This window comes from Cotesia typhae, unplaced genomic scaffold (genome assembly GCF_013202065.1).
Source record: "Cotesia typhae breed Kobodo isofemale line unplaced genomic scaffold, CoteBio_Ctyphae scaffold_70, whole genome shotgun sequence".
In the NCBI taxonomy this organism is placed as follows: Eukaryota; Metazoa; Arthropoda; class Insecta; order Hymenoptera; family Braconidae; genus Cotesia; species Cotesia typhae.
The window spans coordinates 2,594,592-2,617,500 of record NW_027423780.1 but is presented as its reverse complement, the minus strand read 5'-3'; the positions used below and the strand labels follow the sequence as shown (position 1 = coordinate 2,617,500).

Sequence of the window (22,909 nt, the reverse complement as noted above, 5' to 3'; positions counted from 1 at the left end):
CTCAATTCCTGATTGCTCATTCATTTCGCCCAGGCCCGGCACGTCAGTCAACTCACTTCCCTATCAAGCCCGACACGCCCCGTTCCTCAGAGCCAATCCTTATTCCGAAGTTACGGATCCATTTTGCCGACTTCCCTTACCTTTATTATCCTATCGACTAGAGGCTCTTAACCTTGGAGAAGACCTGCTGCGGATATGGGTACGAACCGGCGCGACACCTCCACGTGTCCCTCTCCTGGATTTTCAAGGTCCGAGAGGAAGATCCGGACACCGCCGCAACTGCGGTGCTCTTCGCATTCCAAACCCTTTCTCCTTGCTAAAAGTTTCCAAGGAACTCGAATGCTTATACAGAAAAGAAAACTCTTTCCGGACTTCCTGTCGATGTCTCCAGGTCATTTTGGGTTGCCCCGACGAACACCCTTGCGAGTGTCCGAATTATGTACGGTTCCGCTGCCGGGTTCCGGAATAGAAACCGGATTCCCTTTCGCCCAACAGGTGTGTTGTTTTGTTTAAATATAATTATAACACCATGTTATTATAAGATTTCTCTTAGGGCTTAGGATCGACTGACTCGTGTCCAACTGCTGTTCACACGAAACCCTTCTCCACGTCAGTCCTCCAAGGCCTCGCTGGAGTATTTGCTACTACCACCAAGATCTGCACCGATGGCGGTTCCAGGCAGGCTCACGCCCAGACCCTTCTGCGCACACCACCGCGACCCTCCTACTTGTCAAAACTTCATAACATAATAAATATGTTTCACATGCTATTGACAGTGGAGTATAGGCATAACGCTTCAGCGCCATCCATTTTCAGGGCTAGTTGCTTCGGCAGGTGAGTTGTTACACACTCCTTAGCGGATTCCGACTTCCATGGCCACCGTCCTGCTGTCTTAAGCAACCAACGCCTTTTATGGGGTCCCATAAGCGTTAATTTAGGCGCCTTAACTCCACGTTTGGTTCATCCCACAGCGCCAGTTCTGCTTACCAAAAATGGCCCACTTGGCACTTTGATCCGAAATCTCATGGCTTCATATATTTAAGCAAGCCAAAGATCTCACCCATTTAAAGTTTGAGAATAGGTTGAGATCGTTTCGATCCCAAGGCCTCTAATCATTCGCTTTACCAGATGAGACTCAATAATAATAAATGCCAGCTATCCTGAGGGAAACTTCGGAGGGAACCAGCTACTAGATGGTTCGATTAGTCTTTCGCCCCTATACCCAGTTCAGACGATCGATTTGCACGTCAGAATCGCTACGGACCTCCATCAGGGTTTCCCCTGACTTCATCCTGACCAGGCATAGTTCACCATCTTTCGGGTCCCAACGTGTACGCTCTAGGTACGCCCTTTCTCAATGAGAATAGAACGTCCTGGGAATGCGGGATTACATCGTAACGTAACCCATCTTCCCTCAATTGTCTTAAGACAATCTATACTTTCATTACGCCTTTAGGTTTGAGTTATATAAATATATCCCAATGACTCGCGCACATGTTAGACTCCTTGGTCCGTGTTTCAAGACGGGTCCTGTAAGTACCCAAAGCAGTAGCATCGCTAACCGGTAAATAAGCCAGTTAAAGACATTACCAACTAACAGTAGACTTTGTCCAGCGACGGCATCAGATCCGCACTACTAGAATAAAGCCATACTTGCGATAAGTCTAACGCAAATAATTGCGGCTCAATACCATATATGTATATCGTCAAACAGTTTATCAGGACATCGAAGGTCTTCAATATAAAAAATATCAAAGGCTACCATTCAAGCCATAGATAAACATCCAACGGGTTGCGACGTTCTACTAGAGGAGAAGTGCACGCCGACATACCAAGCAAAAATAATACAAGCAAGTATAATCTAGTGACCACAAGGATTCTATTATCACATCATAGCCTGCATTAATACTGAATAAGCTGACGATGAATCTCCTCATTCGATCTTTTGGATTTCACAGGTTTACCCCTGAACGGTTTCACGTACTCTTGAACTCTCTCTTCAAAGTTCTTTTCAACTTTCCCTCACGGTACTTGTTCGCTATCGGTCTCGTAACAATATTTAGCCTTAGATGGAGTTTACCACCCACTTAGAGCTGCACTCTCAAGCAACTCGACTCTAAGGAGAGAATCACCCGAAATAATTTCCAGTCACTACGGGCCTGGCACCCTCTATGGGTAAATGGCCCCATTCAAGATGGACTTGGACATGATAATGTACCTCGGGTTAATGATTCCTCCTAAACACTACATCTCCCAGTGGCAGAACCACGGGATTTAGTGCTGGGCTAATTCCTGTTCACTCGCAGTTACTAAGGAAATCCTTGTTAGTTTCTTTTCCTCCGCTTAATAATATGCTTAAATTCAGCGGGTAGTCTCACTTAATCTGAGGTCGTGAAAGTAGTATAACGATTTAATAAAAATTATTCATCGGTCTGGATTTTTATTAATATAATTCATAGACTCGATAAACGATTATAATGACATTTCATTAAATCGAGTATGTATAATAATTTAAAATGACATTGTCTTATTTATATAATTAAAATGTTGAGACAATGAAAAACATTCATTTAAAGTTTATACACATCCATCGCTAGTACAATTACAAGTAATTGTAAGCAGTTTTTATATAATAAACGACCCTCAGCCAAGTGTGGTCCGGGAATTGGATCCGTGGACCGCAATGTGCGTTCGAAATGTCGATGTTCATGTGTCCTGCAGTTCACAAGTTGACGCGCAATTAGCTGCGTTCTTCATCGATTTACGAGCCAAGTGATCCACCGTTCAGGATAATCAATCTTAGAAAATCGTAGAAAATTTATCATTTTCTTTGTTATACATGTTACATAATTTTAATCAATGACAAAATGTCTTTTACTTTGACACAAAATAATAATATAATCAAAGTAAAATCGCCATCTATACATCAAAAGATGCATATGGCAATGAAGCTTTGTAAATATAATAAATTAATTCATGGCGAGTATTCATTTAAAAACCTTGAATTCATATACACAGTCTTTAACTTATTCTTTAAATTATTCTACGATAGGTTACCATGAATTATAAAAGTCTAAATATAATCAAAAGCACAAAGCAACTCTATAAAATAATCCACAATTGTAAGATTTTATAATATGCTTTCGCATTTTTTTAAATAATCCGGAGACACGTTAGTGTCTCGCGCCAAGTACACGTCCAACATATGGCGTGAGACAACGTGTCTCTATTCTCTTATCTTATGTCATTATAACCTTCTTACATATTTGGGTCTATATTTCATTATTATAGCCAAGACACCTGACACTTTCACTATTTCTATTAAGTTTCTATCTACGGATTTTACACATATTATAAAAAACTATTGGGTATGAACAATTATTTAATATATTTCAAATATGAAAATTTTTGCCTGCGCCTGTTTTCGATTCTACGAGAGATTTTACAAATTTAGGGCGAATTTTGTTATTTCGAAGTTGGTAGCACTTAACTTTATCTACTAACTATACTTACTTTACGTAGGTTCTAAAACTTTAGCACCCATAAGTAGTTAGTATACTAAGAAAAAATTTTGTAATGAAAAGAAAGACAACCTGCGTAACTTTATACAGTTTCCACTGTACTTATGAAAACATTAGCCTGGGCGTTAATGCCCCGCGCTATAATTATCGATTTTATTCTGAGTAGTCAGTAAGTTTTTTTCTCCAGAAGTCACGTTTATTAATCGAGCGCGTAATTCGAATTCAAATATGTCAAATATAGAATTTTTGATTCTGTGTTGGAAGTAAAGCCTAAAAGAACTCATATGAAAAGTTGTTTTTCTGAAATTGAGTGTAGACAAATACTATTTTTTAATTTAGTAGAAAAATCTATCAAATCTGTGTTGCAAACTATCCATAATGTGATTGGTAAAGTATATCATGAGCATGGAAATATATACAATTCCAATGTATCTATCTATTAATTATGATTTTAAGATTAATTATGAGTTCCATGCAATCTGCTATTTATTAATAACGACATGATAATGACAATAAATAATAATAACGACAATACTGAGATCAATAACGATGATACTAGTCATAAGATAATAATAAACATAAGTATAATGGAAAAAAATGTTAGAAATTTTTTAATATTGATATAAAATGTAAAGTTTTCAATTGATTTAATTGATCAATCAAAACCTAAGAGTATGGAGCTAATTCATATTTAGTTTTTTTTTTGCTATTTGGTACTATGAGAAAAACAAATTCGTTTTTTCATTCGTAATTGAGCTTTAAAATTGAGCAACAATCAACCCTTCATATTATGAGTATAGCAAAACCTGCAATAATTAATTTAATTCTGAACTTTTAATTTCCGCGGGAAAAATACAAAATTTTAATCAACAGTTTTTTTAATTATAAAAAATGTTAAAGTTTCTTTTTAATATAAAATCTCTAGAATGAACTATCGAACAATTTTACATATGTACTTTTTTGAATGATATATTCTCTTCTGATTAGAATTTATTTATTGACTAGAGCCATTACTTAAAAGAGCTCAAATTGTTTAGTTTTACTTTCTTCGTGAAAGTCAGGTAATTAAAGTCTAAGTGATTCTGTTCGAGCGGTGTACAGATGTAGGTGGCGTTTCAGTCGAATTGAGCGGAAATTTTAAACGACGATATTCTTTTCAAAACAAATGTTAATTATGATTTATACGAATTGTGTTATTCATAAACAAAAATATGATAATAAAAATAGATAATAATACAAATAATGATAATAATAATAATAATGACAATACTAACAATATCAACGAAGATAATACTGATAATAATTATTGTGGTAACAATAAATTAATGATAAAAATAATAGTAATAATAATATTTATCATCATTATTATTATTATTGTCATCAAATTATTGAGCATTGAAGTATTAAATTTGAATTGACAATGTTCTTGATTACAAAAATTGTTAAAATGTTTTTCAAATTTCTACGGAATGGAAAGCTTCAAATTGATAATTTAGTTTAGCAATGCGAACGAAAGAGTATATGTGGCTTATTTATATAAAATTTCATTAATATTACTCCATACTGTAAGAAAAATGAAATTTTAATTTATATATATATATATATATATATATATATATATATATATATATATATATATATATATATATATATATATATATATATATATATTTGGTGTGTAAAAAAATAAAATAATTTATTTTTGACTTTATACTCTGAAAAATAGGTTCGTAGACACCTAAAAGAATTCTCTCCAAGTATAAGCTCTTAATTATAACGGAAGGTCCTCCGCTTTGCGGGTTTCTATTTTTTCGAATAATCAGATAAAAAAATTTATATCTCGCTTCCAACTGCTTGGAAAAATATTCCGTGGCATAGATTTTGTGAGAAATTGAATGCTTTACAAAAAGGTCTCTTATGACTTTTTCAAAAACTTAACCGATTAAAAGATATTCATAGTTGAAGTTTGGCTATTTTAAGGAAAATATTCGTTTTTATTATGAATTTTATAAGTCGATGAAAAAAATTATTTCGGATTGCGGAACTCATGATTTTGTAGGAAATTTACTGCTCTACAAAAATGGTCTCTTATGATTTTTTGATTAAGTGAAGCCGTTACGAGATATTCATCGTCAAACATTAACGAATATCAATATTTCCAGTTTTTGATCAATAATTCGATAAATTTTAATTTAAACTATGAGTTTCAGGAAAATTTACATAAATTTGAGTTTCGATCGATAAAGAAATGTTATAAACAATTTTTTAATATTGTTTTCAGTCTTGAGCTTGTTTGATTGCATTAAAACAAGAAATTAGAGCATTTTTTCGACATATAGCCAATGATTATAGTTTAATTTGAAGTGAATGACATATTTCTTTGTCAAATTTAATATGAAAAGTATTGAATCAAGTGAGAAACAACCAGTATTTAACTTTTTTATAGATAAATTTTTTATTGAATTATCAATTGCAATATAATTGTCTATATTTTTAACATAACAGTACGCTATTACTATAAATAATTTCTTTTATTACAATTTGGGAATGTTTTTGATGTTCTTTGACAACTTGCAATAAGTACTGGAATTGTTCTTCATTTTTGTCAAGCATTGATTATATTCACTGACTAATGCAACAGCTCGCTCTGCTGAATCATTGACAACTTTTAGTTGTTGAAAGTATTCTTTATTTTCGAGATAACTCTCATTAGTAGGCCATAATTCAACATCGACATCAAGAAAGTCATACGGTAGATCGAAGATTTTGAAAAGATTTAATGACTTTTTAGACACAAAGTCACTCAGAGTTCTCTGCGCCAATGAATTCAAATCTTTTTAGCAATTACAAATCTTTTAGCTTTAGAATCTGTACCTTCACGAGTATTAACAGCTTCAACAATACTTTTTTACTTCTAATGGAACGCCATCGTCAAACAGTGATAAAATGGCAAGTTCATCGCTCAAATACCATAAGTGCGAAATCATTTTTTCACACGTAGCTGAAGAAATCAAAGGATTGATATTTTTGTACTCCAATAAATTTTTCATAAACTGCAAGTCATGATAAGCAGCAGTTGTTGCAGAAGTTGATGAAAACCAAGCTTTTAAATACAATGTGACTATAAAAATACAGAAATGACGAAGACCATGCAATTCTTTCTGAGAGAGTTTGAATTCATCTCTGAATAGATACATTTTCAAACTATAAATGGCCTTAGCCATCCATCTAGCATGATGAACAGCACCAGGACGTTTGAAAGAAATCTTTTCTTGAGGCATTTCTCCAAGGAAAATCAATGATAATTCCAATAATTCTTTATAATCGTCTCGGGGTTGTAGTAACTATCAAAAATAAAATTTGTCAAAAATAACGAAATTTTTATAATTTAAATCACAGTTAAATCATACCTGTAAAGATTTCGTAATAAAACTAGAGATTTCATCTTTTTTATTCGAAATGATATCAGCAACAACAGCATCTTCAACACCAGATTTATAATTAGTTATATCTATATCATCCCAAAATTTTTTAAACCTTCCAAACATCTGTACATTTGGCCCAGATGACACAGGCCAAAATACTTCAAATGCGCCCCTTAATACGATCTCAAAAATGTGATGACGACATGATAACCAGATCAACTCTCTTCCCAAAATCTTTTCAATTTCCTTACATGTACCGTTGTGAATTCCTGTAGAACAATAATAAATGACTATCGTTAAATTTAGTATTTAAGAAAAATCAATGGTTATATTTCAAATCCAAACGAGTAAACGATTAATACATTTTGATAGTAAAATTCAGTAAGAAATAGAAATTAAACTAGAATGACAACAATAAAATATTTTTGTAATTGATTGATTACCTGTATTAACAGCCGTAGTGTCAAAACACATCGCCTTGACATACTTAATAATACCCCATTCACTCAATGTTGATAAAATGGCGGATGTTTGATTAACTGCCGTCCCAGAATTCATTATTGGAACTCCAAGTAATTGTTCAGTACCATACGCAGTTAAAAGAACCGGTAGTCGTTCCACAGATTTGGATTCAATTAGATCATTTAGCATTTTACCATCCCAATGCACTACGTATTTATCGTGTGTTTTAAAATTGTCTTTTAATCCTTGAGCAATGTCTTTTCTTTGAACCATACGAGCTCGTTGGATGGACCTATAGCTGAGCGTTGTATCTTCAATTTTTATACCAACAGCTGATAAAACCGGAGCAATAATGAACATCGCGTTTCTACTGCTGACATTAGCTCTGTCAAGTGCAGAAACGACTTCAGCAGTTAAGACATTTATTTTTGCTCGTTTTGTCGGAATTGGGGGTTTATACTCCAAATCAGATCCAGAATTTGTGGTTCCACTTAATGTATGCGTCGAGAATGATTCTGATTTTCCACTTAAAACAATCCCATGACTGGTAGACGGCTGATTCAAGTCTGTAATAAGAGTTCATTTTTAAATTAAACAGACAAAATTTCCAACACTTATTCATTATGATGAGAAGCAATTAAACATGAGTACCAGAAACCGTCGAGTCAAATGTCATACGTAGGAATACTGATATTTATAATGCAAGTAAAGTAGAAAAATGATATTCTCATTGTTTATAATAAATATAAAGGAAGTTTTACACTCCTACCTGAATTTATAACAATTATTTATCTCAGATACTTACTGCTTTCATCGATTTCCATCATATCTGTAGTTGAGTTTGACGCAGGTACAATATTCGAAAGAATCTCTTTGTGTGTACAGAATTTTTGATCCAAATACAACTTCCTAATGTTATCATCCACCCCTTTTAGGAAATTTTTACTTACAATGTCGAATAATTGTTCAAGATCAGTCTGAAACTCCTTTTCCTTTACCTTATCACTTTTCTTATTAAAATCTTTTTGTAATTTCAACCACTCACTATGAAAACGGAGAATTTTTTTGACTACATTAGGAGCTTCACTCGTAGGGATCTGATTTATTTTCCACAATTCAATAACCTTGTCAGCTGAATTTTTGCACTTTGTTTGATTGAAAACTTTAAAACTTTAAGTTGATAGAAAAACACTCTCATAACCTCTTTCACTTTTGGTAACTTACGGTCAGTGAGTTTTTGCACAGGTATACCGATTAAACCTATTTCTTTATTCATTGTAGAATTATTGATAATAAATGAATTTATATAATGAGAAAATGACTTATTTCGAAAAAATTGTTATTATCATGTATACGAAATGATGAGTTTTTGGAGCACTGAAAATGTACTGATAAAAAAGTAGACAACGAAGATAGTTAAGAAAAACAACATAGGTGGCGCTAGCGTTAGAGTACCAACAGAAGAAGTAATGTAATTCAGAACAAAAAGCCTCTCTCACAAAAAAATTTATGTATAATTGGTAGAATAAAATTTGAAAATACATACTAAACAACCGTAATAATATGAAATGCCAATGCAATTGACATTTTAAATTATTACAAATAAAGCTTACAAAAATATCATTAGAACAAAAACTTCTTAGTGAATTTTTGAACAAATAACTCCTGTAGGAGTGACTTTTATGATAGAAATTTAAATTTATGTAAATTTTCCTGAAACTCATAGTTTAAATTAAAATTTATCGAATTATTGATCAAAAACTGGAAATATTGATATTCGTTAATGTTTGACGATGAATATCTCGTAACGGCTTCACTTAATCAAAAATCATAAGAGACCATTTTTGTAGAGCAGTAAATTTCCTACAAAATCATGAGTTCCGCAATCCGAAATAATTTTTTTCATCGACTTATAAAATTCATAATAAAAACGAATATTTTCCTTAAAATAGCCAAACTTCAACTATGAATATCTTTTAATCGGTTAAGTTTTTGAAAAAGTCATAAGAGACCTTTTTGTAAAGCATTCAATTTCTCACAAAATCTATGCCACGGAATATTTTTCCAAGCAGTTGGAAGCGAGATATAAATTTTTTTATCTGATTATTCGAAAAAAATAGAAACCCGCAAAGCGGAGGACCTTCCCGTTATAATTAAGAGCTTATACTTGGAGAGAATTCTTTTTAGGTGTCTACGAACCTATTTTTCAGAGTATAAAGTCAAAAATAAATTATTCGATTTTTTTGACCCACCCTAATGTACATCGGTATTAACAAATAATAATTATTATTTTATTATAGCATCCTTCCTCTTCAAGGAATAAGATGTTATAAATATAATAATAAAATTTTGAAAATTGAATTTTCGCGCGCTATTTGGAATAAAAATGAATAATTTTCTTAATAACTAATAATTTAGCATCCTTTTCTAAACAGGAAGAATTATAATTGCTATTATTATTATTGCAATGATAATAATAAAATTTCATATGAATTTTTAACTTTAAAATTTCCCGCGTTTTTTGAAATTATAACTACTATAATTTATATTAGTCGTCGCTATGTGTTTACTTAGAATTCCTTCGACTGAGGGCCGGATGTTAGATTAATTAAATAATAATCTTCATAACTATAATAATAATAATAATAATAATAATAATAATAATATCTCTATAACAATAATTATGATAAAGACACAAATATACAAGTATTAAAAAAAAATAAAATAATAAAAAGTCTTATAAAATAAAGTTGTGTTAATTATTTTACAAATACATGTAAAGAAATAATCAATGAATTTAAATTCAAAATTACAGCTTAATTTTTCAGACATGCCAGGTGCATCTAAAAGCAATACAGCTTACAGCCGGGCATGCATTAGGATTATGTATGAGTACAATAAATTTGAATTAATTTTAATATAATATTTAAAATGAATTGAAATTCGCGCCTTTCTGGCACATAGTGACACCTGCTGGATACATTTAGGAGTATCCCAGTCCACAGCTGAAAAAGTAATGAAAACAATTCACACTAGATAGATAGCTTTTTATTTGTATCACTAAAATAGTGTTTTACAAAGTTTTTATATACATTTTATACATTTCTTCCTTTCATTTTATTTTCTTATTCTATATATATTTTTCCAATTCTTATCTCTATTTTTACTTTCATTTTTCCCTCGTCTTACTTACTTATTTCATTCCCTTAATTTTTTCTTTCTTACATATTTTTATACATTAACCTTGAATTTTGCTTATTTCTCTTATCTCTTTTATACATTTATGGTTACAAATCTTATTAAAAAATATATATTATTTTATGTTAATGTTACAATATTTATTGCTATTTGCTTTACACCATATTATTAATTTTCACTTTCTTTTTATTTACCTTCACTTTCTCTCATTCTCTTTCATTCTATCTTTTTTATAATATTTTCTATTTCTTTCAGCACTTTACATACATTCTTGTTTATTTGACCCTTTGATATTTCTATTATTTTTTCTTTCACTTTACTCTCACTTTCATTTATTTCCCACAGATCGCTTAATATCGCCTTATTTTCGTCCCCTAATTTATTTATTATTTCTTTGCAAGTTAGGATATGTACTATGTTTTCTTCTTTTTCATTACATATTCTACACTTCCAGTCTTTTATTCCTTTTTTACCCGCTCTCGTGAAGTTTCCACATCTCCATCTTGCCCACACTTCTTTTTCGTTACTTTTTATTCCTTTTTCCTCCCAATAATTGTCTGTTTCGTTATCTTCTATTATCTCTTTGTATATTTCACTGAATTTTGACTTTTCTATTTTTTCTAGTTCTTTTTTTTTATCTGCTCTTTTAATTCTTCTAGTCCTTTCTTTATTTCTGTTTCTATTTCTTCTGTGTCTTCTCTGTTGAATATCTTTTTTATCACATTTTCGCAATTCATTTTCTTCGCTAGTTCTTCCGTTTTTTTTCCCCATCTTGTCGGTTTTTTATTTAATATTCCTCGCATTTCTTCTCTTAAGCATATTCTCGGCCATCTTTCTTCTTCCATTCTTGTTATTTCTATTATATATCGCCAAAATCTTTCTCTTATTACCATTTCTATTCTGTCACTTTTAATTTCCTGATTTACTATGCAACTCGGAGTATTTCTGCCTACTCCTATTGCCATTCTGTTCAATTTGTTCTGTATTATTTCTACTTCTTTTATGTTTTCATTTCCCCATGTTTCTACTCCATATACACATCCTGATCTCACTAGGGTGTTGTATAATTATATTCTGTCTCTTATGTTGTTTCTTTCCGTTCTTTTTATTAGTCCCCATGTTGCATTCGCTATTTTATTTGCTTTGTTTTTCATATCTTTCAAGTGTTCACTTGAACTATTCTTTGTGGTGAATTTGTATCCCAGATATTTGAAGCTGTTTATTACTTCCAATTTTTCTCCTTTGTACTTCCATTCTTTTTCTATTTTTCTTCCCCCATTTCTAAATATCATTATCTTTGTCTTCTTCGCGTTCACTTTTAGTTTGTTTTTATCTGTGTATTTTTCTATTTCTCTTATCATTTCTTTTAGTCCTTCTGGAGTATCAGCCACAGCTGCTCCATCATCAGCGTACTTGATCATAAAGATTTTTTTTCTTCCTATTACTGTTCCTCCTATGTTTTTTTTCTCAATTTTTTCTTCCATGTCATCTATAAATATATTGAACAAGACTGCACTTAACGCACAGCCTTGTCTTACACCTTGATTTACTTCGAATTCTTCTGATTTTGCTCCATTCACTATTACTTCATTCATTGTCTTTTCGTATATTCTTTCTATCATCTTGTACATTTTTCCTTTTATTCCAATTTTCCATAGTTTTTCTAATAATAATTTTCTGTCTACAGTGTCAAATGCTTTTTCCAAGTCAATAAAGCACACATATAGTTTTTTTCTTTCTTCTATTTTTTTATTTATAATTGCGTTTAACGTGAATATATGATCTCTTGCCCCTCTTTTTTTTCTGAACCCTGCTTGGCTTTCCCTTATTTTTCCTTCTCTGTCTGTCCAACACATTATTCTTTCTGCCATCATTGTAGTTAATAATTTGTATCCTATGTCTAGCAGTGATATTCCTCTGTAATTTCCTGTGTCTTTCTCATCTCCACTTTTATATATCGGTATTATTCTTGCCTTATCCCATCCCTCCTGTAGTCTGGTTTCTCTCCACATTTTGTTTATTATTTTTCTTAATTCTTCCACCATTTCTCTTGTCATGTTCTTTATAAATTCTGATGTTATCCCGTCCTCTCCTGGAGCTTTATTGTTGCCTAGTCTTCTTATTGCATTATTTATTTCTATTCTTCCGAACTCTTCATCCATTCTCCCGTCTTCGCTTTCTTCTTCTTGCGTACTTCTGTTTTCATTTTCTTTTTCCTTTTGTTCTTCACACTTCTTTCCATTTAGTATTTTCGTGAAGTGGTTTACCCATTTTTCCCCACTTATTTTTTCCCCTCTGTTTTTGTTCTTTTTCTTTTCTCTAAATCTGTTTATTGCTTCCCACCATTTTGCCATGTCTCTCGTTTTGTCTATTTCTTTTTTTCTTTCCTCCCACCAATCTTCTTTTGCTTTGTTTATTTCATCTCCATACTCTCTTTTTGCTTTTGCCAGGTTCTTCTTGTTTTCTTTGTTCTCTAAATTTCTCATCATTTCTTTTAGTGCTCTCCAAACTTCTTCCCTTTTTTTTTTGCAGTTTTCATTGAACCATTCTTTTTTTTGTCTTTTCCATCCTTTTCCTCCCTTGTGGAAATAATTCTCTGAAAAAACTCTTGACAAGTCTTTATAACTCTGAATAAGACTTTTCGAAATTCTTCACATCCCTAACTAAGTGAAGGAAAGACTTAATAAGTCTTCAAAACTCTGCAATACTCTTCAAAAGTCAAATTTTCCCTGCAATTTCGGAATTTCTCAAAGAGTTATTAAGACTTGATAAGACTTGTTCAGTTTTACAGGAAAAGAAGAAAATATTTCTTTTCAAAAAAATTGCTTATCTAGATATAGAAAATATGAATTTTCTATCCACACGCTATCTGCTGGAATTAATTGATACCTAACATATTTTAGTTTACGAATTTACAGTTAGAATCTTTGAGTGTTCTTAGTTTCTAATAGGTGGCATGTGGTTAGAAAATTCTTTCCTACCTAGAAAGTTGACTTTAATATTTGATAGTCCAAATTAAATACCGATTGGATTTACTCTTTGAGTAATATCTGTTTCCAACAGCAAGTGCACTTCATTTGCTGTTGATGTTTTGACTTGCTCAACTATGAGTGATTCGATGCCCATCAAAGTATTTTCGTGATGAAAATATTATTTAAAAAAATTTTTTTAAAACATGCATTAATTCTTTTTTATAGTTTTATTTAATTCTGATACGTAATTTTTTTGAAAAGAAATATTTTCTTCTTTTCCTGTAAAACTGAACAAGTCTTATCAAGTCTTAATAACTCTTTGAGAAATTCCGAAATTGCAGGGAAAATTTGACTTTTGAAGAGTATTGCAGAGTTTTGAAGACTTATTAAGTCTTTCCTTCACTTAGTTAGGGATGTGAAGAATTTCGAAAAGTCTTATTCAGAGTTATAAAGACTTGTCAAGAGTTTTTTCAGAGAATTATTTCCACAAGGGCTTTCTTGTTTTTTATGTACGTTTTTGTTTTTTTTTTGCTGCCTCTTTTATTATTTCTTTGATATCACTCCATTCAAATTCATTATTATCTTCTTTTTTTTCTCTCCATAATTCATATGCTATTTCACTATAATCTTGTGCTTTTTCTTTTTTCCATTTTAGTTTGTCTTCTTCTAATTTTATTAGTCCTTCTGTCTCTTCTTTTTCTTTCTCTTTTTTTTCTTCATTCTTTTCTGTTCTTTTTAGTTCTAGTTCTATTGGTAAGTGGTCCGATTCAATTCTTCTTAATATTCTGAAGTTTTCTACTCCATCTTCTCCTCCCCTGTCTATCGCTAACCCCAGATCTAATACTGAGCATTGGTTCTCGTCTTTGCCTCCTATAAACGTTACTTCTCCTTCTTTATCGCCTTTTTTAGTTCCGTTTATTATTTTTATTCCAACTTCTTCGCACATTTTTATCAGTTTTTTTCCTTCTGCATTTACTTTCTTGTCCGTTGATTTTCTAACTCTGTTCTCATCACATCCCTCTATCTTATACTCTCCGATTCTTGCATTTAAATCCCCTATTATTATTATTTTTTCCAGTTTGTATATGTTTTCATTGACTATTTTTTTAATTTTTTTTTTCCACTTTCTTTCTTGTTTATTAGTTTAAATCCATGCTCCCATTCTTCTGTATTCCACTCTTCTTTGATTTCTTCTTTTATTCCTAGTAAGTGTCCCCCACTTGCTTTTCCTCTTTTACTATCTTCCTTCCTTGTTGCACTCTTATACCACCATTTCATTTTCCTGCTTAATTTATTCATTATCTTTTCTTTTTCTTTTTCTTCCCCCCATGTTTCCAGTAGCGACACTATTTCATACTTTTCTATAAACTCATTTATTTCGCCGATGTCTTTATTTCCTGCTATGTTCCAGCTTATGATTTTGCATCTATTTGTTTTTTCCTCTCTCTGATCTTTTTTTTTTTATTCCCCTGTCTATTTCATTTTTCTTCTTTTTTCTGTTCTTCAGTTCTGTTGTTTTTTTTCTATTTTTGTTTTCTTCATTTTTTGAGTTTTTTTTGTATTTTTCTTTTTTTGAATTTTTTTTGTATTTTTCATTTTTCGTATTTTCTTCTCTTTCACTCTGTGTATCTAAGTTTTTTCTTTCCATGTTTTTTTCCTTTTCTTCTTCTTTTTTTTCTTTACCTTTTCTACGTCATTCATTTCTCTCATTTCTCTTCCAATCGTCTACTAAACCTCTTCTTTCGTCCCAGAAGCTCCAGTGGTAATCCACACATATTCTCATATATGTTGCTTTTGCCGATTTTCCATTTCCATTTTCTCTTCTTTCCAAATCTCTCAAGTACTTTTGCACCTCTTTTATTCTTTCCGTTACGTCGTTTTCTATGTATATACTGGTTCCTATTAGCTTTGCTTTATTCTTCATTAGTTCATCTTTTTCTTCAATGCTTCTCATTTTTACTGCCATTATTCCAACGTTGCTGTAGGTTATCATTCCGTCTTCTATTTTTTGTCTTGTTTTTTGTTCTATCGTTTTTCTCGCCTCTCTGTTGTTAAGGCAGTTGTGTTTTATATATATCCTATCTTTTCTCCTTTCCCTTTGTTTCATTTCTTCTCTGTATTCTTCCTCTGTTAGTTTTTTTGGCTCTTTTATTTCTTTTTCGCCATTTTCTTCCTTTCCGTCGATCTTCTTTGCTTTGGCTCCTTTCTCATCGTTTGTCCTGTCTCGGTTTTCTGTTTCTCCTTTTTGTCGGTAATCTTCTCTATTTATTCTTTTTTCACTTCCTTTTCCGTTATTTTTTCTTATTTCTACCACTCCTCTTGACACTTCCTCCGACATGTAGTCTTCGTTTCTGTATTTACTTTTCTCTTTTATTATTTCCTCTTGTTCTTTTATCACTCTTTTTAGTCTTCTTTGCTCCTTTTCCATGCCTTCTAGTATATCGTCATGTCTGTAGCTTCTTTGTAATAGTTCTTCCTTTTCTGTTTCCCATTTCCTTTTCTCTTCCCTCAGGGTTTGTCTTACATTTCTTTCTCTGTCTTTATTATCCTCGCATTGTCTGCATTTTAACTGTCTTAAGTTATTTTCTTCTCTTATTTTCATTTCCAGTTCTTTTATTATCTCTTCTCTTTCTTTTTTATTTTCTTCGGCTATTCTTTCCATTTTTTCTTTTATTATCTTTACAAGTTCTCTTTCTCTTTTTTTGAATTTTGTCTTTAATTCTTTTATTATGATGTTTGTTATTATTTCTATCTCATTTTCTGATCTTGTCGCCCTCTCTTCCGGGTATGTTACTGTTTTATTTTCTTTACCTGTCTTTTCCTCCGCCGGTATTTCTTTTGACCCATTTTCTTCTTTACCCTCCTCTCCCGTTGTGACGTCCGTTTTTTTCATTGCCTCTGTTATATTTCCCGCCTCATTTTCCCCTTCACTATCAAAATCATTTAATCCGTCATCCTACAAATCATTGTTCCTATCAATTATAAAAAAAATTATTCATCGTGGCCTAGTTTCTGATTTTTCATTTTTCATAGTTATTAAATAAAATTATTAACTACGAAGATTTTGTTTGGAATTTTTTTTTTAATTTTGTTTGTATAGTTTTATCATTGTTATTTTAAAATACAATCTAAGAACATTATGAAAAAGTAGAAAACTAGGCTCCGTATAATAAAATATAGCATTTTTTTTTACCAAAATACAAAATTGTATTAAATATAAATAATTAATTTTAGATTAAAATTTTTTTTAATTTTCTTTTTTTTCGAGACTAAAATAATTGAATTTTTAATTAAATAATTTATGCTGCAAACGAAATTAATAATTTGATGATTTTTAATCAATTATAAAATTTTAGCAAAAAAAAAATATAAAAAATTAAATATTTCTATTTTGAACACAGTGCTGTAAACACGTGGTTTCTCAATAACCAATCACAGCGCGAGGAGCTCGGGCCCCGGCAGCTGCCAGCAAGCCTCAATTAGCTATCCTTGTCGCACTTACGGCTGCGCGTGAGACTTTTTGTTGCGCTTATTTACAAACTTTATTAACGTCAAATAATTATTTATAACCCGCAAAATCGTCAGGCAATTTGCAGGTATTACTGAAATTACTTAATATATACGTGATTTAAATTTCTGATTGCCTAAAGAATATTTTTTGGTAATTTAAAAAAATTAATTTTGGAGACGTCAGTTAATACTTAATAACCGACAAAAACGTCAGGGATTTTTTTTTTTTGAGTTCTAAAAATTATAAATTAAAAGATAAAAAAAAATTCAAGTTGCCAAAAATATATTTTTTTGAATTTTTTTTTTGCAAATGTTACATGCTGCGCAATAGCGAAATAACCGCTAATTCGCTAAACGACTTTCAGGACCGGATTCACCAATTGACAAAATTATAATTTTTCGCAATTTCAGCTTGCCTAAAAAACCTTCCCAAAATTCGTCATCAGCTCTCCGACTATTAAGTATTGAATTAGATCAGTATTTAAAAAATGAGATATAGTAGTAGTTCTGTGATAAAACTACCATTTAGTAAAAGGAGATAAACGTATTATTGGTTGAATTTTTTGGTTACTTATTGCCGGTAACTTAAGAAAGTCACACCTGAAGATAGGTAAAGAGCCTTAAGCTCGGATAAATAAGTATACCTTAGTATCGTCAATTTTTCGTTGTTTAGTATTTCCATAAAATACCACATTTGAGTAAAATATTAATATACATCAACTAATTGCTTAAAAAATTTTGATTATCTAGGAAAAATTCATTAAAACGCACATTAAATAAAAGAAGATGAGTTTTTCATATGATTTTAATGAATATAGTTTTCGGAGTAGTTGATACACTGTGACCTAGGAGAGATAGTTGAGAATAATAACGAAACCAAGTTTAGAATGCTAAATTATAAGGAAAAATAAATTGATACAATGTCTAATAAATTAAATAAATTTGTGACAGGGAATTTGAATTTCCGCACGGGGCTAGAGTCACTGTTATCTTGTCGCGGTGAGTAGGGACTACTCCGTACCTTCTGAGCGTGAGTAGCTAGTTGTAAGACTCGTCACCGGGTCGTACGGATCGCTAAGTCCCCACCGCTGTCCCCAGAAAAACTAAGCGGGAACGAGACAATAGGAAAATTCGAGAACCTGAGAGAGAGGTTATAAAAGAGCCGGCGAAGACGAAAACAGCACCTTTTTGGCGGACGAGGCTTGTGAGTGTACAGTGCCCAGCGACTACTAAAACTTACCATCAAAATTTACGTAAGTAAAAATTTGCTCGAGGCTTCACGAAAGAGAGGAACGAAGCGAGCCGTTATATTCTAAATCCTTATTAAATTTCATCCTGTCAGGCCTTTAGGCTGATGAAATTTGTATTTGATCCATTATTTATTTATCGGCATTTACAGAGAAAATTTGTACGAGATATAATAAAGATTGAGGAGACGAGGAAAGAATTGACGGACTCTCGAAGCTGAAGGAAGTTGCTGTTCACAAAATTTTACTTGCTCTTGGACAAACCCCATCGTTGACAGAATTAATTGGAACTTCAGGTAAATTGTAACTAATTTATTCAGGCCATTCTAATCGTCATTAGGCCGAATTAACCAATCTAAGTTTTTATTGAGAATAAATATAATCGTCTCGGGTAGTATTTACGTATTAGCAAATTCCAATCGAGTTAAGTTCGTCAAGGTCACTTAGTAGTTAAGACAATAGAACTTAAGACATTTATCAATTAACTGGAAAATAAGAAAATAAATATATTCAATTCGGTCTTTGGTTTATAAGTATCAAAAAATAGTTAAAAATTAGTTCAGGAAATTTGGTAAATTTGAACAAGTACATAGTTTAGAATAGAAGTCCTTTATAATTTATGTATTCAAATTTTGGCAATTGTAGAAGGATAAATTTAGGCCGTTTGGCTAAATTTAATTAAGAAATTTTAATTATTGAGTTTTGATGAATTTTGGGAATTGGAGAATTTGGTAAAGAAAAAATTGTCAGAAGAAATTTAGTGAAATTTAGTGAAATTTAGTTGAAGAATTTTGGTTAGAAAATTTGGAAGAGTAATTCTGTAGATTTTGTGATTAGGATCGTAGGAAATGAATAAATTAGAAAATCGACAAGTGATAAATTTTGTGAATTTGATAATTTTGTATTCAGAGCTGTTAGGAAAATTTGATTATTATTTGGAATAAAATTTCGGAAAACTTAGAGATAATAAACGTTGAAAAATTTGAGTTAGCGTCCGGTGGACGATGTTATAGATAAGTAAGGAAAATGATAGAATAAGGAATCCGTCAGGTTGACGAAGAATTAGGTTAGTTGAGATTCCGTCAGGTTGACGAGGAAATTAAGATATTGAGATATTCCGTCAGAGTGACGAGGTTAAGAAAATTGGTTATTTAGTTGTAAGAAGAATTGGCAAGGGCCAACGTAGGTGAGAGGTTCTCACGATTAAGTTAGTTTAAGTTGTAAGAATAAATTGGCAAGGGTCAACGTAGGTGAGAGGTTCTCACAATTAAGTTAGCTATAAGGAAATTTTTAAGTTTGTAGATTGATTGAATAAATTATTATAAATAATTTTTCTCAGTTTTATTTACAGCCTTTCTCGGACTTCTCACGACCCTATCTTTTCCCTCTCATGCTTCCCCGGTTTCTGGGACACCGTGTCTAAAATCCCAGTGACGCCCTTTCTAAAGAGGAAAGGGGTAGCTAACTGGACCTGGGCTAAACCCCCCGGTTACAAATTATACAATAAAGAATAGTTTATAATTATCAATATGTATGTTATAGCATTACACGTTCAGTTAAAAAAGAATGATAAGACATTATTGATGGAAAAATGTATTTAATGTTTATTAAATAGAAATACAATCAATACCATGTCAATTAACTTTCAATGTATTGAATTTTTTTGAGCTTAAGGGGAAGGGCTGATAACACAATATAGTAATTTTACAACTTTGACTCATTATCCTAATCAAGATCATCAAGAATAATCATTTTTAATTTGCCAGAGAAAGAACCAGAGGAACGCCCTGATAAAACGAAATGATTAGAAATGATTAAAAATTTTGAATCATTTTAAATCATTTTTAATCATAAGAATATGATTTGTAATGATTAAAAATTTTGAATCATTTTAAATCATTTTTAATCTTAAGAATATGATTTGAAATGATTAGAAATTTTTAATTATTTCAAATGATCTTTATTTATAAATATATGATTGAAAATGATTTAAAACTATTAGAAATATTTAATCATTTTTAATTATAAAAATATGATTGAAAATGATGTGAAATAAATTAAAATTTTTACTCATTGTTAGTTCTAAAAAAATAATTCGATTTAGTTAAAAAATATATAATTATTTCAAATCACAAAAAGTATTAATGAAAATTATCAGTAATTATTAAGCATATTCATAATACTTTCAAATACTTTAACAAATAATTTTTATTTATTTTTCACTTTCCGTTAAAAAAAATAGAAAATTTTTTAAATTCAGGTAATTATTGGTTCCATTCTCTTTTTTTTTTTTTCGAAAATCTAGTTTTCAACGGATGTTGACGTTTTGAGGTCCAAGGAAGCTTCTTCAAAAATTTTAGCTATAATATCCGTATGTCTGTATGAATGTGTGTGTGTGTGTGTGTGTGTGTGTGTGTGTGTGTGTGTGTGTGTGTGTGTGTGTGTGTGTGTGTGCGTTTGTGGGGCCTCATGTGAGTCTCATAACTTCTAAACGGTTCTACTGATTTTTTCGCGGTTGGAGCCATTTGAAAGGGCTTGACCTAGCTTAGATTTTGAACATATCATGAACCGATTTGCACTAGGTGATTTTTACAAATATAAAAAAAAATACAAACGAATTCTCTTCAATTGTGGTTTTTTTAGAATAACTTTCAAACCATTGAACTGATCGATTACAAAGAATAATTAGCTCTTAACATAAAAAATATAGTTAAAAAAAATAAAAAACACGCTTTCATGGCATATAAATCTAAAAATTGAAAAATAATTTTGAATAGGTAGAAAATAATAATGAACAAAAATATTAATCTTATCGTGAAAAAGCGTCCCTGATTAAAAAAAAGTATTGAAAAGTATTTAATACCACTGACTGTATATCTATATACATAGAATAAAGATATATAGTTTGCATGGGTTTAATACTTTTCAATACTTTTTTTAAATCAGAGGTGGGGAGCTCATTTTACGAAAAATATGTCTCAGAGCTCCCGATGCTTTTTTCATAATAAGATTTATATTATTGGTTCATTATTATTTTCTACCTATATTAAAAATTATTTTTCAATTTTTCGTTTTATATGCCATAAAAGCATTTTTTTTTAGTATTTTTGAAACGAATTTATTTTCTTTAAACAACTTAGAAACTTTACAAATCAATATTTTTATCCAGATTTAACCTGAGATTCTTTTTTAATTAACTTTACAAGATGTAAGGTGTTCATCGAATTTTATTTCGCAAAATAAATAAATTAAAATCTGTATCTCAAATATTTTATTGTCAGTAAGAAAACTTTTTGTAAATCACAAATGTTAATTTATCATGGATATTATTAAACAATCGTATGCTATTAGATCTGTCGGTACATTTATATAAATGTACACTGAACAAGACGCAAGTATTATAGCGTAAGAAAGTGTCCATCTATCTACACGTTTGTGGTATACTGAGTGCCTGACTAGCTCTATCTCTCTCACTCTTATACAATGGATGTGCAAAGAAATCAATGAATCCTGACGAATCTAATCAGGATAATGAGATAATTCAATTTAATTATTGCATTGTCACCAGTCATTAATAGGTGTGCACAGTTTAAAGAAAATCATTTCGGTCAAAGTAGTGCAAAATCGACCTAAAAGGTTTGATTACATGCAAACAAACAAACAAACAAGCCAACATACAAGTAAAGCTCATAAAAGCGTGTTAAAAACTACGTTGATCGTTCCCAATCCAGTCGAAATCAGTTAATTCGCTCGTAAGGAATCATTGTCGAAAAAAAAAAAAAATGATTCTTTTGGAATTTCAATGACATTTTTAGTCTGAATAGTTCGAGCTTTAAGATCTTTCAAAGACCTCAAAAGCTGCACTTAATACTGTAAACAGGAAAATGATTAGTTCATTCATTTCAAAGTTATTTCAATTTAAATATTTCAAAAATAGTTTTTCACTATACTTTTCGGACTAACTTCCAACCGGCTGTACCATCGAATCCAAAAACTAATCGGCATCATAAACATCAAAGCTGTATGAAATTAAAAAAATCATGTTTTATTTAACTGCAGTGGGCCTTTTAAACTCAAAAAGCTAAAAAACCCAGAAAAATTATTATTTGAGTTCTGAGAACTCAAAATTAAAAATTATATATTTTTTAGCTCAAAAAGATAATATATACTAAGTCATAAAAAGAAATTAATATTGTCATTATTTGTTTTATAAAACCAAACTAATGAATCAAAAAAATATGCCTTTCTTATGTTTTTATTGGGATAAAAAAATCCATAGAAGTAAAACAGTGATCAAGTGATGGATTATTAAAATTTAAAAAATGAATAGCTGTGAACCATCAATGTAAAATTCCGCACCCAATAGTCATGTCGGTATAATCAGAAGCTCAGACGTTATTGCGTCACAAACAAACATCATTTTTCTTTCATATAAATAGCAATGAGTTCATAAAATTTGAAAAATAAATAACCAAATAGCTTAAAACCATTTATAATTAATTATGCATCAAACGATCATGATCCCATGTTGATCGGTCCAGTAGTTTTCATGTTTATCACAAAGAAAAAAAACT

The 22,909-nt window shown here is 30.9% G+C and overlaps 2 protein-coding genes, 1 non-coding gene and 1 pseudogene across 3 annotated transcripts; all 4 read right to left on the bottom strand.

Annotated features, from left to right (window-relative positions):
• The window catches only part of LOC141537291 (large subunit ribosomal RNA), a 6,111-nt pseudogene extending 3,719 nt beyond the window's left edge, over nt 1-2,392 (bottom strand).
• A 245-nt stretch (nt 2,393-2,637) lies between these two features.
• Nucleotides 2,638-2,792, bottom strand: LOC141537290 (5.8S ribosomal RNA). Its single transcript, XR_012480903.1, has one exon. It is a non-coding gene; the product is annotated as a 5.8S ribosomal RNA (ribosomal RNA).
• Nucleotides 2,793-6,415: 3,623 nt separating this feature from the next.
• Nucleotides 6,416-7,812, bottom strand: LOC141537206 (uncharacterized). The gene is made up of 3 exons (XM_074258052.1): nt 7,390-7,812; nt 6,932-7,215; nt 6,416-6,865 (listed from the first exon to the last, which is right to left on the bottom strand). The coding sequence occupies exons 1-3, from the start codon at nt 7,766-7,768 to the stop codon at nt 6,416-6,418; spliced, it is 1,113 nt and encodes a 370-aa protein (XP_074114153.1). The 5' UTR covers nt 7,769-7,812.
• Nucleotides 7,813-13,882: 6,070 nt separating this feature from the next.
• On the bottom strand, nt 13,883-14,524 carry LOC141537205 (uncharacterized). Its single transcript, XM_074258049.1, has one exon. The coding sequence runs from the start codon at nt 14,522-14,524 to the stop codon at nt 14,084-14,086; it is 441 nt and encodes a 146-aa protein (XP_074114150.1). The 3' UTR covers nt 13,883-14,083.
• Between the last annotated feature and the right edge of the window lie 8,385 nt (nt 14,525-22,909).

What these genes read in the sequence shown, in the direction of transcription:
- LOC141537206 (XM_074258052.1), bottom strand. Translation starts at nt 7,768, where the DNA reads ATGTTCATTATTGCTCCGGTTTTATCAGCTGTTGGTATAAAAATTGAA. An exon ending in CACTACGGCTGTTAATACAG is followed by an intron (nt 7,216 to 7,389) that starts GTAATCAATCAA and finishes ATTGTTCTACAG; the next exon opens with GAATTCACAACGGTACATGT. An exon ending in TTATTACGAAATCTTTACAG is followed by an intron (nt 6,866 to 6,931) that starts GTATGATTTAAC and finishes TATTTTTGATAG; the next exon opens with TTACTACAACCCCGAGACGA.
- LOC141537205 (XM_074258049.1), bottom strand. Translation starts at nt 14,524, where the DNA reads ATGTGCGAAGAAGTTGGAATAAAAATAATAAACGGAACTAAAAAAGGC.